At 37.2% G+C, this 15,314-nt stretch overlaps 1 protein-coding gene across 3 annotated transcripts in view; it reads left to right on the top strand.

The window, feature by feature from the left end:
• The window catches only part of LPIN2 (lipin 2), a 45,030-nt gene that overhangs the window by 2,089 nt on the left and 27,627 nt on the right, over positions 1–15,314 (top strand). Inside the window, exons 1-3 of one of the 3 annotated variants that reach the window (XM_057397568.1) lie at positions 7,341–7,895; positions 12,464–12,664; positions 14,330–14,425. In XM_057397568.1, the coding sequence (XP_057253551.1) occupies positions 7,809–7,895; positions 12,464–12,664; positions 14,330–14,425 (384 nt within the window). In that variant the 5' untranslated portion in view covers positions 7,341–7,808. Of the gene's footprint in view, positions 1–7,340; positions 7,896–12,463; positions 12,665–14,329; positions 14,426–15,314 lie in introns of those variants that run through there. The other 2 variants (XM_057397566.1, XM_057397567.1) reach the window with 2 other exon arrangements.

Raw genomic sequence — 15,314 nt, forward strand, 5'->3', positions numbered from 1 at the left:
AACTTGCAATCTAGATCAGATAAAGCTGAAAGAATTTTGTTCACAGCCACACTGGGAACCTCTGTCAAAGCTAGATGTTAAATCAGGCACGTTTGTTTCTCTCTTACTGGAAGTAACCGTTCACATGGCTGGTACTCAGTCTTCTTTCTCAGTCTTGTGTCTTAAGTGCAAGGTCACAAAATACAGGAAAACCCAGTTCTTCACAGTTTGTGTGTGATCATAGGGTATCTGTGCTGAATTAGAAAGCTACTTTTTTTTTTTTTTAAATAGCTTTAGCTTGTGTATAAAGTAATTTCTTAATCATTGTTTATTTCATGCATTGCAAGTAAGTTGTATGTAAGTGGCTGAAATGGTATGAAAGGACACCTTCTGGTATGAGATTCAGTGCTGCGTTACATATATCCACAGTGAAAAAGCTTTCAGACTTATGCAAAACAGTGAGTGATATGTTTGTGGTCAAATTCAAGTCTAAGGCATATGCATTAGATGTCTTCATCCCATACTGCACAAATACTGAGAACATAACATAGTGGCATACTGTATCCCAATGATTTTTGCATCTGGCAGTGCTGATGTATTTTCTTTATGAACCTTTGATCTTACTGAAGTTGCATTTTAAGGTTCTACAGTAACCCAAAAATGTCAGCTCTGTAAATACCTCACTGTTGTATAGGTAAGCAGAGATTTTAATTTTTTAATTGTAAATAAAATTATCCACTTCAAATACAGTAAAAATATTGCTGCTTTTGCAAAGAATGTTTCATTTAAAAATGAGCATTTTATTTTGCATAGCTGCTATCTCAATCTTACTACAGACTCCATTATGTAGTAACAGTAGTGTTTACATTTCAGTTTGTGCTGGCAGGCTGATATAATATGAAACTGTCATGACAAGTCAAGCCAGACTCTGAGGACAGAGCTTAAGCACATTCTTGGGGGATTTTTATTTTTTTTTAAATAGAATTTTTTTTTTCTTGTGTCTATTTCAAGGGAATTTCCAAGTAAAGGATGCTAGCTTACCCTTCCCAGTTAAGGATTTAATTGTTATCAGTTTCTTTCAGCTTTGCAGTCCTGTAATTTGATATTAACCATCAGAGTTTGTCCTGAGTCACTTTTTCCCCAAATTAAGGGACGCTTCCTCATTGCTGCTTTCTGTACTGAGTGAAAAGACAAGACTTTTAACGTAGGAACTGGCCCATTTCTTTATCCAAAATGCTTAAGTTCTGTATCAGAAATATAAATACGCAAAGTAATAATGTAAAAGCCTCCAGTGTACCAGGTGATGTTTTTGTGTTGGTCTGCATGACTGAAGGCAGCACATGCTAAGCTAGTCTTAGGCCATGTCTTTAGGTTTACTTGTCTTTTTTTAGACTGCACAACTGTCTCTTCAGGAAATGTACTGCTTCTGGTTTGATGGTTATGAAGGGCCCTTTAGAGGAAGTATTTAAAGGATTCTTTGCAAGATTCTTTCAAAGAAGTGCTTCTAATAGTGAATTGTACCTGAGATTCCATTAGAAATCAAAGTAGTTGTCTGTCGTGTGGCTGACAATAACATTTAGTTTGTGATGTGAACTGAAATACAGTGATTAAAACAAAAGTAGAAATTACCTGATGGTGACTTAAAACTGTTCATTCCACAAACCAAAAGTGTGCATGTTAACACAAACAAGAAATCTGCGGGGCTACCTTACAGGTTTGTCATGTCCCATATAGGTAGTGCAGATGTGCTATGGTGTGCTGGGGGTGATCAGCTAGATCCTTCAGACAGATGTGTTCTCTGTGTTCATTAAAACTCAATAATGCAGGTAGATTTGTGTTTGGTGAATGAGTAAGCATATGCTGCTTTGCTCAGCTATATCTAATTTTCCCTTTCCCAGCATCTCATGCTATAAATACCTTTGTGTGGGAATTCTGTAAGACTGGCACTTTTACCCAATTTTCTAATAAAAAGGCCAAGTCTTATACGCAAATTAAATTTATGGATGTTGTTCTATCTTGGTACATGTTTATCAGTTCAACAGTAAGGACAGTCTACAAAGTAACAGAAGGTTTCTTCTTGATATACATTATATTTAGAACTTAGGGGATATTCCATGTATCTGTTTCTCAGAATAACTATATTTCTGTTCTTGTCAACCTGAAGATATGAACTAGTTTCAGATCTTATATTCATGTCTACATTCTAAAAATAACCAAATTATACACCAGTAGTAGATCAAGATGCATTTCATGGTTAAATACATTACTGTGTTCCTTTTTTTTTGACTTCTAAATCCTGGACGGTTATCAGAAAATATAAGTTCACCTGGAGCAGATCAGTGCCTGGAAATAAACCTTTTTAAATGGAGAAAATAGAAAGAAAAGGGTTTGTTTATTAGGGAAATGCTTAGTGCTTTCTAGAAACATACAGGAAAACCTTCATCTACTTTCTCTCATCTCATGTAAAAATGAGATAGATGGAATGTCTATTCAGAAACTGTGGTTTCTGTGGTATGTGTCTAGAAGTTCAACCAAGGATGTTACATGGCAGTAGAAAAGTCTGTCTGCCTGGAAATAGATATGTGAAGTGTGTCAGGCACTTGTGTGGGATATGGCCATGCAGATTCCAAAGTGCTGTGCTTTTGGATTAGCCAGTTACTTCTTTTAAGTGCCTTGAAAGAAGTTAAGGTCTTAATATACATGGAAATTTTGCATGCATGTAACCAAACTTTTTGATTGAACTGGTCATTTTAACAGTAAAATTCACTTTATAGACTCTTAAAGTATTCTTTGTTCTTTCTGAAGTTCCATTGCAATCAGAAAAAAAAAAAAAAGATGACTTAAAAAAAATATATATTAAAAAAAAAGCTTCGATTAATAGAAGGAAAGATGCCATAATACCAGAATCAGATGAGTCATCGGAAACCATATAACTATTGACCCATTACAAAAGGGCCAAGTCCAAATAAACTGTGGCTGTCTTGTCTTGCTATCTCTTCTACCCCCACCCTTGGAGATTAAAAAACCTACTTGAGCTGCCCTGAAAAAATAATCCTAATTTGAAGGGCTCCTGACTCCCATCTGATAGGGGATCTTGAAAGCATTGAATATACCATCTTGAATCATAGGTGGAGTACTAGACATCTGGTTTTATACTTTTTGCTCCACCAGTTTAGTGGGCAATGAACTGCTTTTGTATCACTGGTGTACTCTAGCATCTATTAACTCCTGGGATTCTTGTACTTGTGATAGGGTTTTTTAATTATTTTTAGGTTTTTGGCAGTCTGGAGTTGCAGGTAAAAGCAGGTAACTGCCTTTTAGTCTTTTTCAGCGTTTTTGAGCAGAGCTTGATTTTTAGTTGCACAGAACTTTATTTACTAAAATGGAAAATTTCATTCCAGTTTCATCCAAGCTACCTTCAGCTTTTATATGGAAAATTTTAGCAAGTATATTAACTTCTTTTTTTTTTTGGAAGCAAAGCTTGGTGGTATGTTTCCACTCTACTAGACGAAAAGCTTTAGATTTTTTCTCATAGAAGAAGAATTATGCCCCTTTCAGAAGAGACCTGAGGCCCAAATGGTCTTAATTCAGTATGTCTTCTATCATTTTGTTATGGGTTCAGCAGTAGCAGTCATTTTTCTCCTCCTTGGTAGCTGGTGCAGTGCAGTGTTTTGACTTTCGGCTCGGGAACAGAGCTGATAGAGATGTTTTGGTTTGGCCAAGGACTTTGTGAGCCTCATGCTCTGCCAGGGAGGAGGGGAAGCCAGGAGGAAGCAGAGACAGGACACCTGACCCAAACTGACCAAAGAGGTATTCCATACCACAGCACGTCATGCCCAGGATGTAACTGGGAGTTAGCCGGAAGGGCTGGGAGACTGCAGGGTTGGAGGAGGTATGGGTCGGTGCTTGGTCGGGCTGGGGGGGCGAGTTATCGGTCAGCTGGTGCTGAGGTGTTGTATTCTGTTCCCTTGTTATTTCCTTTGTCATTATTATTATTGGTGGTAGCAGTAGTGATCTGTGTTATACCTTAGTTATTAAACTGTTCTTATCTCAACCCGTGGGAGTTGCATTCTTTTGATTCTCCTCTCCGTCCCTCTGGGAGCAGGGGGAGGGCAAGAAAGGGGGGGAAGTGAGCGAACGAGTTACCTGACTGGGTTTAAACCACGACAGTTCATTTTATGTCTGAATTTATTCTATTTTGGCAAAGTTACTATCTTTTGGATTAGGCTTAAAAGTCTATATTGGGAATGGATGGACTTTTGCAGTTAGAAGTAACAGGTGCTGTATTGACTGTATTTTACCACAAGCTGGAATGAGCAGAGCTTCGTTTCCAGTTTCAGTAAGCAGATGCTTCAGACCAGGGCTAGGATAGAGAACTTGGGCACAGGAAAGTGTTTTCAGTCCTAGTCTGATTTTCCTAATCTCTATAGGAGAATTAGGAATTTTTCCACTTTGCACCCAGTAGGAAAAGTGTAAAAAAAAAAGTGCATGAAACTGTGATGGAATTTAGGAATCAGAGTTGAGGCTTGGGGAGAAGGGACCTTTTCTAATGTTAGGCTGGGGTGGGAGACTGAGATCTGTGGTGCTTATGTCATAGCTGACAAGTAAAATGATTTGGGGCAGAATGGGGTGAAGGAAACATAGGGAGCATGAACAAATGTTGCCCCATACTTGCTGTATCTATTAGATATGTTAGTTAGAGAAGGATTTGTCTTATTCATTCTAATCTCCTAGCGTGAGTTTTCCATTGCAAGGCTGAAAAAAGTAATACTGTATCTCTGGGATGCTGTAAAACTGAATGATTGCAATCAAATACATTATAGAATCATAGAATCATAGAATGGTTAGGGTTTGAAAGGGCCTTAAGATCATCTAGTTCCAACCCCCCTGCCATGGGCAGGGACACCATACGCTAAATCATATCACCAAAGTCCTCGTCCAACCTAGTCTTGAACGCTGCCAGGGATGGAGCATTCACAGCCTCCCTAGGCAACCTATTCCAGTGCCTCACCACCCTCACAGGAAAGAATTTCCTTCTTATATCCAACCTAAACTTCCCCTGTTTAAGTTTGAACCCGTTACCCCTTGTCCTGTCACTACAGTCCCTAATGAAGAGTCCCTCTCCAGCATCCCTATAGGCCCCCTTCAGATACTGGAAGGCTGCTATGAGGTCTCCACGCAGCCTTCTCTTCTCCAGGCTGAACAGCCCCAACTCCCTCAGCCTGTCTTCATATGGGAGGTGCTCAGTCCCCTGATCATCCTCATGGCCCTCCTCTGGACTTGTTCCAACAGTTCCATGTCCTTTTTATGTTGAGGACACCAGAACTGCACACAATACTCCAGGTGAGGTCTCACGAGAGCAGAGTAGAGGGGCAGGATCACCTCCTTTGACCTGCTGGTCACGCTCCCCTTAATGCAGCCCAGGATACAGTTGGCTTTCTGGGCTGCAGGCACACACTGCGTGCTCATGTTCATTTTCTCATCAACCAACACCCCCAAGTCCTTCTCTGCAGGGCTGCTCTGAATCTCTTCTCTGCCCAACCTGTAGCTGTGCCTGGGATTGCTCCGACCCAGGTGCAGGACCTTGCACTTGGCATGGTTAAACTTTATGAGGTTGACATGAAGGTTACTATAGAAAAGTAGCACTTAAAATGGTATCGTACTTCCCACCAGGGATTTTGACTAATGAGCAATGCGATAAGATGCGTAGATCCGCAAGGAGCAGAGGAAAAAAAAAAAAAGAACCTAGGATGGTGACTGATCTTTCTTAGCAGTATTAACTTGCATGAAGCTAGTGAAAAAACTCATGTGCTTTCTAAGGCTAAACCACACTAAAATTTACTCACACCAAAGACCTGATTAAGGTTGCATGAAAAACATTGCTTCTAATATTTCCGTATTGGCCCACTTGCTTTTCAAAACTAAAGCTAATTTTCTTGTGTCAATTGTAAGCAAATTATGTAGAACTGAAACTTATTCGGATGGAATTATGTTTTATTTACCTTATTAATTTTGAGAAATAAAAGACAAGGAGGATTACTAAATGTGCAAAGCTTATTACCTGGCTTAATTTTACCTTACTGCAGTGACTGCAGTTTTATCTGTATTATAGGAAGTCTGTCTTCTGAAATGCTTTTAGAAGCTTTGAAGAAAATAATATCAATCTGAAATACTAATATAGAATGGATAAAACATTGTACAGAAAAAAACCCAACACACAAACCAATGAACATAAAGCTAAGTAAAAAGTGTTCGAAAAGAACCACCATCTTGCAAAGCTGGCTTCCATCCTGCTCATACCTGTGTGGTTTTTACCGTATATTAACGGAACACTCATGATAAAGTAGTGATGAACAAGCAGAGAGTATGTCTATTAATTCTTAATATTTTTTGAAAGTACCTGTCATGTCTGCTTACAAAATCAGTAATCTTTCTTGTGAAGAGCTACATTAAACATTCATTCTATAGAAAAGGACCCAGAGGTGGTAGCAGCTTATGCAGCCTTACTTGCAGGTGTAGCAGTCCCAACACTCAATTTAGGAGTGTGTCATCAAGACTGGTTTAGTTTTAGTCTTGAGTGTAGTTCTTTAGTTATTTTGGAAACCTACATTTGGCTGCAGCCAGTAATGTGTTTCATTGTCTTTGCATCAGAGCCTAATACATAAATGGTACAAAACTTGGAGGAGAATAGTGTGAATGTAGTAGCAGGATCCTAAATTATTTTTTAGATTGCAGTTCAAGCAGCATTCCTCCAGCATCTTCTGTAGCAGACATAAAGTAACACCTTGAGGGTGGGGAGGATATGCTTGGGTTTAAGGTAATGAGAATATGTCTACATTGAGGGAATAGTAATGGTCTTTAGAGAATGTCTTTCACATTCAGGGTAGACTTGTTTCCTTATACTCCTGCACTCCCTCAGTTATTGCACCTATTCGCAATACTATTTTGAAAAGTAATGACATATCAAAATTCCTCAGATTGAAAATTGATTCTTGTTCTCAGTCATGGAGCTAGGTACACAATAAGCATGTATGTGTTGTCCACACATCTGAATTGTACTGCTTTATCAATTCAGCTTAAAGAAAGCAGGAAAACTTCTCAGGAAAAATACTTAGTTTTGTGTGCATTGGTTTTGTGTGGTTTAATATAAGCTTGGCATCAGGTCAGTTTTCTCTTTACTGTTGTAATGCAATTTCAGAAAGGGGGAGAAATAGCCCATAAATACTAGACCCTGAAATGTCATCAAATTTGTCCCATAAAATGTGACTAGCTAGCCCAGTGAAGCAATTAGGGGAGGGAGCAGGCACATGGAGTGGCAGCAGGCATTCTTGAATTAGGTGTGCTGCAGGCTGAACTAGGACTTTGAATGCTGCTACAGGTGCTAGAGTTGCAACAGTGGGCAAAAAGTCTCCAAGTGAGCTAATGTAGACTTTGCTTAAGAATCATTAACTAAATCCCTGTTTCTTTCCATGGGAGCTCCAGCTAAAGTCACGTGACTTGGTGTAAAACAAGATCATTACCTATCAGTGCAAACATATGGCAAGTGTGCCCGTATTATTGCTTATCTCCAAGAGCGCAAGGGGGCTGTGACATTTCAAGCAAAGCCTATTGGTGAGGGAGTTTCTGTGTGAGCTTTCTTAAAGAAGTGCTTCCTTTTTAATCTTAATACTGCATGGGAAAATATACCAAATACTTTTCTCTGAGACTAGAAGATTTACATAATTCTTCTGCTTCAATGGAAAGAGAAGAAATGCTGGTACAACGTTTTGTTATGGCTGCAAGATTTGTATTTATCTGTACTGTGGAAAGTTAGTTTCCCTTCTTCTGAGATGCATTTCTCAGAAAAGGATGGTTTTGAAGATGACTTTAGTAGAAGAGTTGTTGCTGCCCATGAAAGACTTCCTTCTGGAATCTTGGTGAGTTTGACAGATTTATTGTTAAGTATGGTTATATAATTTCCTGTTGCATAGTTAAAATGCGTAAAAATTGACAGCCTATATCAAATAGTGTGTGCAAGACTTTAATTAGGCATTCAAAAGACTTACTTTGTTTCCTGTTTTTGTTCTCTTAAGTGCTCTGTGCAGTACCAGGAGCAATCCTAAACCCAAATTAAAATCTTTACTTAGGAGCAAAGGGGTGTTTGCCTGTTTTTGCCAAGTAGACCTGATGGTATAGTTGTCCTGTTTCACATAGTTATTCCACTCCTCCATCTTTTTAGGGTATGAAATATAGACTAGTAAAATGCTTGCTAAAGATTTTCGTTGGTTAAGGAAAGTGCCCCACTCATAAATACATATATAAATGCAAATATAGGCGAGATAAATTGAGGGAAACCCTTGCTATGCATGTTTTTGTTTTCTACGTAATCCCTTGAAATAAATGCAATGTATTTACTGTTTACATCACGTGGTATTAGACTGTCTTTTAATCCTCTAAATGTATGTCGAAATAAATGGGATGTATGAACATCTACCCTCTTACAAGCTAAGATCTATGTTTAAATAACTTTTTCTTGCAGTGATAGTTAAAATTCATGCTCTCTGAAGCTGTATGTCTTCAGAGCAATCTGACAGCTTGTCTTTGAGTAACTTGCACTCTTTTTCTGTTGTTGAATTGGGTATTTGTAGTGTTCGTGTTCATAGGAGTTCACCTGTACAAAAGGTGTTAGCTTTAAGAACACAAAAATGTAGCTTACTGTTACTAAAGCAGTACTCTAAATGCACAGAAAACACAAATTTGTGGGCAGACTTTGGTTGTGTCTTGCACTTGTATATGGATATTACTGAATAACATTAAAAAATCATTCAAGAAAACATGTTGGGTTTGTAGCAGCCAAAATAACATGTTTGTTACTAGTACATAGATACAATTCCTATCCACAAAACGTCCTGCTCAGGTTATGTTAATGTAAACATTTCCTGGTGATAAGCTCTGAAAATTTGGCTATCATGTAGAACATGTTAGATACTTAATCTGAGTTGTATTACTGTTTGATTGTTATTTCTGAGGGCCATTCTATTAGTCATTGCTGTAACATAAAGAAGTCAACCAGCATATGCAAGCTTAATTTTAGTTTAACTGATTTGAGTATTTTATAGATGAAGGCACATAATTTTATGTTTAGTTCTTAAACTTCTGCCATAGATATTTTATTTTCTTATTTTGTATTTACTTTTATGCTGTCTCTCAAAGGGAAAGAAAAGAGGCAGTTTCAGTTTCTGACTTCTGCAATGTAATGGCTTCTTGCCAGAAAAAAAAATCTTTTTTTGTGATATAGGTCAGAGAGATCCTTTCCCCCATTCCAATTACCATTGCACTTACCTTGGCAGTATTAACATATTCAGCTATAAAATCTTTTGCAAACTAGCTAGTATGTTAGGTATCGCTAGCCTTTTAATTTGCTATCCTAGAAGAATAGTAGTGAGCGATATTAACTTCAGCAGAGTTCTGGAATTTGACTGTTTCAGGTAATATATATACTTTGGATAGCAAAATAAATAAAACCTAAAGTACACCTAAAGCTAAATGGTATTATGAAATACTGCTTCGTTGTCCTTTCTTAACTTGTCCATCAAACTTCTGTCTTGAGTTTCAGAACTGGAAACTGGCATGCCTTTTAGGTTCTTCTAGTAGGTTGTAAAGGCATACTGCTCTTCTTTTTTCTCTGCTTTCAGGACAGTGTTATTTAACGAATGCTTACTAAGCATGAAATAGTGTTATTGAGGAAATATTTGGTCTTACTAGTTATTCTGTGATAAGGCTATTTCTGTTGTATTTGCAAGAATTAGCACAATAACATTTTACTCTGTTCTTCTCTATAGCTCTATAGTGAGGTTCCCTATTGCTCACCACAAGTTTTCCAACAATGTACAATAAAACTTAAAGCAGTTCCTCTCTCCCCCATTTTAAAATTTCCTAGCTGCAATTCTGTTGACATTTGAGATAAATTCAACATCTCATGTTTTTCAGGTATGTAGTGACACTTCATTTCTATTTGATCATTTGCTTACCACAGTTTGACCCTTCTTATCTTTCAAAAGTGAACCCTTATGTTAAAAGTTGAACTACAACCTGATAAGCAATAATGCACACTACTTTCTGATCAACAATTCTGTTTACTTACAATACACAAAGCAACGTTTGTATTAAGACTTGTGTCATAAAAAGCTACTTTCCTTATAAACAATGTTTTTAATAGTAGGTTCAATCATTCGTAACTGTAAGAGAGATAACTTTTGCTACACAAAAGCAAGAATATATGAAAAATAGGTGAATGTTTCAGTCTTTTAAGTTTTTTTTTTTTTTTCTGTGGCTAGACAGGGTCGGTTAGCATGTATGTGAGGAAAAAGTAGGTTATTCATCAACTGAACTCAATTCTTAGCAGTTGTGAAATTCTGATTTTTAATTAAATTCTGATTTTAATTAAATTCCTTGCTAATGACCACTTCTCAAGTCCTAAAATGAAATATACGAATAGACACTCTATTAAGGACTGTATTACTGATAATGCCAGCATTTTTTTTTAACCAATTCAGTCTCCTTGGTGACATGAAATCAACTTTTCTTAGTAAACCAATACCGTAGACTCCTCTTGGAAGCAGCCAAGGTATAGCCATGAATGATAATGCCTGTGTTAGAGAATTTTTCCTAAGATTGGAACTAAAGATGATTGTCATTGCAGAAGACTAATTGCTTAAACAGTAAAGCAGAGATGTTACTAGCTTTCTGTCTTGGGTTACAGTTCCATGAGATGCAGCAAATATCTCACTTGTCAAAAGGAAAGGTGTTCGGTTCCCTACTCCAGCCTTTTTTTTCCCCTAGCTTTCTGGTACTGCCATGTGTCTCGTGACTGGTGTTTGTCATGTTCTTCTCTGAGCTAATCTAAATTATTAACCCACTGAAACAACAATAACAAAAAATAGGTAGACTTTTGCCAGGGAGCTAAAATCAGCTCATTAAGAGGGTCAGGAGAAGAAAGGTTGAAGTGAGACTTCCCCTTATTCACCCAGCTATGTATCTTATTCACTCAAGGATGAGCTATTATTTTATTAGCAAGCAGTCAATTTTATAGTTATCCATGAAACTACTTAGAGATGAAACTGAATTTTATTAATCACTAACATTGTTAGGGAGTCCATTCTGCTAATCTTATTAGTCACTCAGTGACAGGCTGTTCTGTCTTCATCAGCCCTATTGTACAAAAGCTGCAGAAGAAAATTCTCTAGCATGTTACCTAACATAGTAATTCTGTGGGTAATTTCCAAACAGTTTTACATCTATATTGGAAAACTCCCATCTTCTTTTTTGAGTCTTGTAAAGAGAAAGGATTATATTTTATTTTTTATTTCAAAAAATCTAAATATGATTAGGTACTATAAGTTAGGCTTGAGAAGCCTGAGATGAAGAAAAATACTTCCATAGCTGCTCTTAAGTCTGTGAAAGCAGTTTTGAATCTCCTGCATGCTTAAAATTATATTGGTACTGTTAGATGCTACAAAAGTAGCTTCCTTTTGAATGAATGCAGTATACCCTGTGTTACAGTAAAGAAGACTTTGAAGTCTCAGAGCAGAAGTAACTTATGATCTAGATAATGAAAGCAGTATCAGGAGGAAAAACTCTTCTAGTGCAATATTGTTTTGTTTAGAGGTATTAAGAACAACTCTAAACCTTGTTCAGGGGCTAATAAAAATAGATTAGGAAATATACAAAGAAATTCACTGCACTTTTTTTTTACTTTTAGGAATATTATCCCCAAATAGGATTTCTACAGTTTGAGCCCTGTTACGTGTTGCTTTTTTGAAGTGGCTCTTTGGTCTTCCAAATAATACCCTTAGCTTCAGAGGCAAGTAATTGCTCAGATATATTTGAAATGAGCTTGTAGCAGTCTTTTGGGTGGGAGGCAGGAGACAGCAGAATGAGAAGGGGTTGCGCTTAGGTTTCCATTAGAACAGTTTTCTCTCCTCTTTCTTTTAAAGCTTAGATGTTCTGAGAAGTCTTTGGACTTCATCGGTTATTGGCAGTCATAGTTCACGTTGTGTTCTTAGTCTGAAAGATTTGCAGTCATTCAAAATTCATTTGTTCAATTAAGTGTTTTTAATGGAGTAGGCAGAATGTTTGATAAGCGATTCTGCGGGGTTTTTTGTTTGACTATAGCATAATCTTCTTACTGCATGCATCTTCCTTTCCTTGTATTCTGTTCTCAGCTCCTTACTCCCATCTAGTAAGATTACTTCACCTAGACTACATGTTATTTTTCAATTTTCTGATGTCCGGAGTATGAACAACCACAAAAAAAAAACTGTAAAAAGATTTGTTTTCTCTTGATTGAAACTTTGAGAAACCTATGGAAAGTAGGTGGTGGGTAAGATAACTCTTTACACTTAAAATAATGGGGTGCGTGAGTGTGTAAACTTGACATAAAATTGATTTTAAAAACTTTGATTATTAAGTTTATTTACCTTTTTTCCCCCTTCTTCTCTCTTAGTCTCAGACTATGAACTACGTAGGACAACTTGCAGGACAAGTGCTGGTTACTGTGAAGGAGCTGTACAAAGGTATTAATCAGGCCACCCTTTCAGGATGCATTGATGTCATTGTGGTCCGGCAACAGGATGGTACATACCAGTGTTCTCCTTTTCATGTCCGATTTGGGAAGCTTGGTGTACTGCGCTCTAAAGAAAAAGTGGTAAGTTCAGAAAGCGAGCCAAGCCAAAGTTTTGGACACCAGTGCATTCCTTTATTTCCGCCCCCCCCTTTCCTTCTTTTCCCAGCCCCCCACATACCCAGTTAGCAGGCTAATTTAGTACAGAGCAGTTTCTCATACATGACGTATAGAGTGATAGTTTTGGAATATAAAACGGAACTTCCTGTGTTAATCTAAGGACTCTGCAAAACAAAAATACTGTGAAAGAAAAGTTTTGACAGCTCTTGAGCTGTGCAAAAAGAATAGTACAAACATAGAGACTTCACTGTCTTAAAATGTTTACGTTGCTATTTATTTAAGTTTGCTGGGAAAGAAATGCTTAGTGCCAATTAACTGATCCCTGATGTTGCAAGCATCTCTTTGGAATATCTGGAGGACAGCTAGGGCATATCTTAAGGGTTGGTGACCTATCATAAATATTGTTCCTTGCTAGCTCTGCTCAAGGCTGATATGCAGTAGCAAATGCAGTTATTAATATCCACAAGCATTCCTGTGTGGGCATGTTTGAAAGAGAACCTGATACATATCCTTGTCCAGTCAGTCTGAGACTGTAGCACTACCTGACCAGATTGTCCTGCCATCCCCTTTCCATAGGCTTTAGTACTCATGCTTAGGGAGTGAGTTGGATTGGACTGTAAATATGACAGAAAAATAGACCTATTGTGGGGAGGCGACTTTACGTTACTGTCAGTAGGGAGTACTGTGTATGACAGTATTGCCTGTGGGTGTGCTATCCAAGGATGGATTGATTTAAACAGATCATAAATCCTCAGGATTATATGTGGCTTTTCACAGAAGTGACAGGACACTTCAGGAAACTGCCCCCATCTTTATATCTCGGTTGTAAAAGGAGACTAAAGTGCAACTAAAAGAGTGGTTATGTCACGGCCGGTTTTTGTTTACGGTCCATACTGAGAGCTACATGTACTAAACTTTCAAGTTTATCATAATAACACAGGCTAGCAGCAGTTTTCTTGTCTCATTTTTTTTTAATTTTGATTTCCCACTTGCTAGTGTTTTTCTTAATGAGCATGCTGATAACAGTTTAAGTACTTTTTTTATGAGAATAAAAACCTTCTTCCTCTGGTGAAAAAGGTATGGTTGCAGAAGGGTTGTGGTCCTATGTCATATCCCCATAAATTTACCAGGAGGTAAATAACTGGGTTAACTGAGTTGCAAAAATAATTGTGACAAATCTCTATTCCCTTGAAACAAACCCTGCCTCCAGCAGAATTCTGGTTTCTCATCTTAAACTTTTGGTATTCAGGATTCATATTCATACCAGGCCTCAGTTCAGGTTGAGCTTTAAATATGTGAACATGAACAGTCTCAATCATTCTTCCCAGAAATAAAGACTAGATGAATGATTATTATTTATGCTTCTAGCTCTCCAAATTAGTTGAACAGGATTCAGTCTTCAGATTTATTTTTTTTTACAGGTGTTAGGCTGTCTGCTTAGGAGCTGATGTATTTTGCAGATTAAGAAAATAAAGACGATTATAATAACAGACTTCTTTCAAAAAGCAGAGGAAGGAGAAAGAGGCATGATAATACAGTGGAACAAAGTTTACTCTGAGATAAGTGGGCCTTAAGGTCAGTGCTTTCCCTTATGATGAATTATTTGCATTAAATTGTCTTTTTCCACAGATTGATATAGAAATTAATGGTGATGCTGTTGATCTTCATATGAAACTGGGTGACAATGGAGAAGCTTTCTTTGTACAAGAAACTGAGGAAGAAAATGTAAGTGCTTCGTGATGGCTACAATGCAATATTAACAGAGGAATGTGTTAATTACTAATATAGTGTTGCCAATATTGTAACTTTTATGAAAGCTAGATATTCTGTGACTGAATCTTAACATCACTTTCATATGCTGCAAGATGCTTGGTGCCTTGTACAATTCTGCTACCAGTGGTAACAAAGTAACTATTTTTTTTAAGAGCTTTTTTTGAAAGATCTGTTGCATTTTATTTTATTTTTTACTTTGTAGTAAATTTGTTCTGGTTGACTGCAGTTGTACATATTGCAGTGCCTTATAATAGTGTTTGCCTCAGGTTCTTATAGCTTGTGCTACTGATTGCTGTACTAATAAAAGTTGTCTATTTTGGCATATTTTTAATTTGTCTTATTTTTAGCACCGTTTCTAACAATTTTATTTATGAAATCTTCTTCAGTAACTTCTTCAATTTGAGAATTATTCTTGTATTATAGTACAGTAATTAATTTCCCAAGAACCTATTGCAGCTGGAAGCCCTTGAAAAACAGAAATAACGGTTCATTTTCACTCTGATTTCTTAAGGATATGGGACCTATGAAATCACAATATTTGTCAGTCCTGAGCTTTGGTTTTGACAGCTTTTGAATCTATTGGCATAGTTCAGCAAGACAGAAGGAAAGAAATACTCAATAGAGAGTTACAAACAGTTTAATGAAAATAGAGGAGAGAAGAAAAAACTTTGTCTCAGTGAAGTAAAAGATGAAGTGCCAGCTTCCTGTTGTTACTAGGAATCGAAATCCTTTAAGGAAATGAGCTTGATCCACTTTTTAGTTTAGGGTGCTACTTGTTTACCGTGAAGGATTGGTGGAAGCTCACATGTTGAAAGGAGTTAAATATAATTTGAAGTGGAAG

The sequence above is a fragment of the Pezoporus wallicus genome, unplaced genomic scaffold, assembly GCF_028554395.1.
Source record: "Pezoporus wallicus isolate ANWC-B61680 ecotype Strahan unplaced genomic scaffold, APGP_CSIRO_Pwel_v1 contig_227, whole genome shotgun sequence".
NCBI lineage: Eukaryota > Metazoa > Chordata > Aves > Psittaciformes > Psittacidae > Pezoporus > Pezoporus wallicus.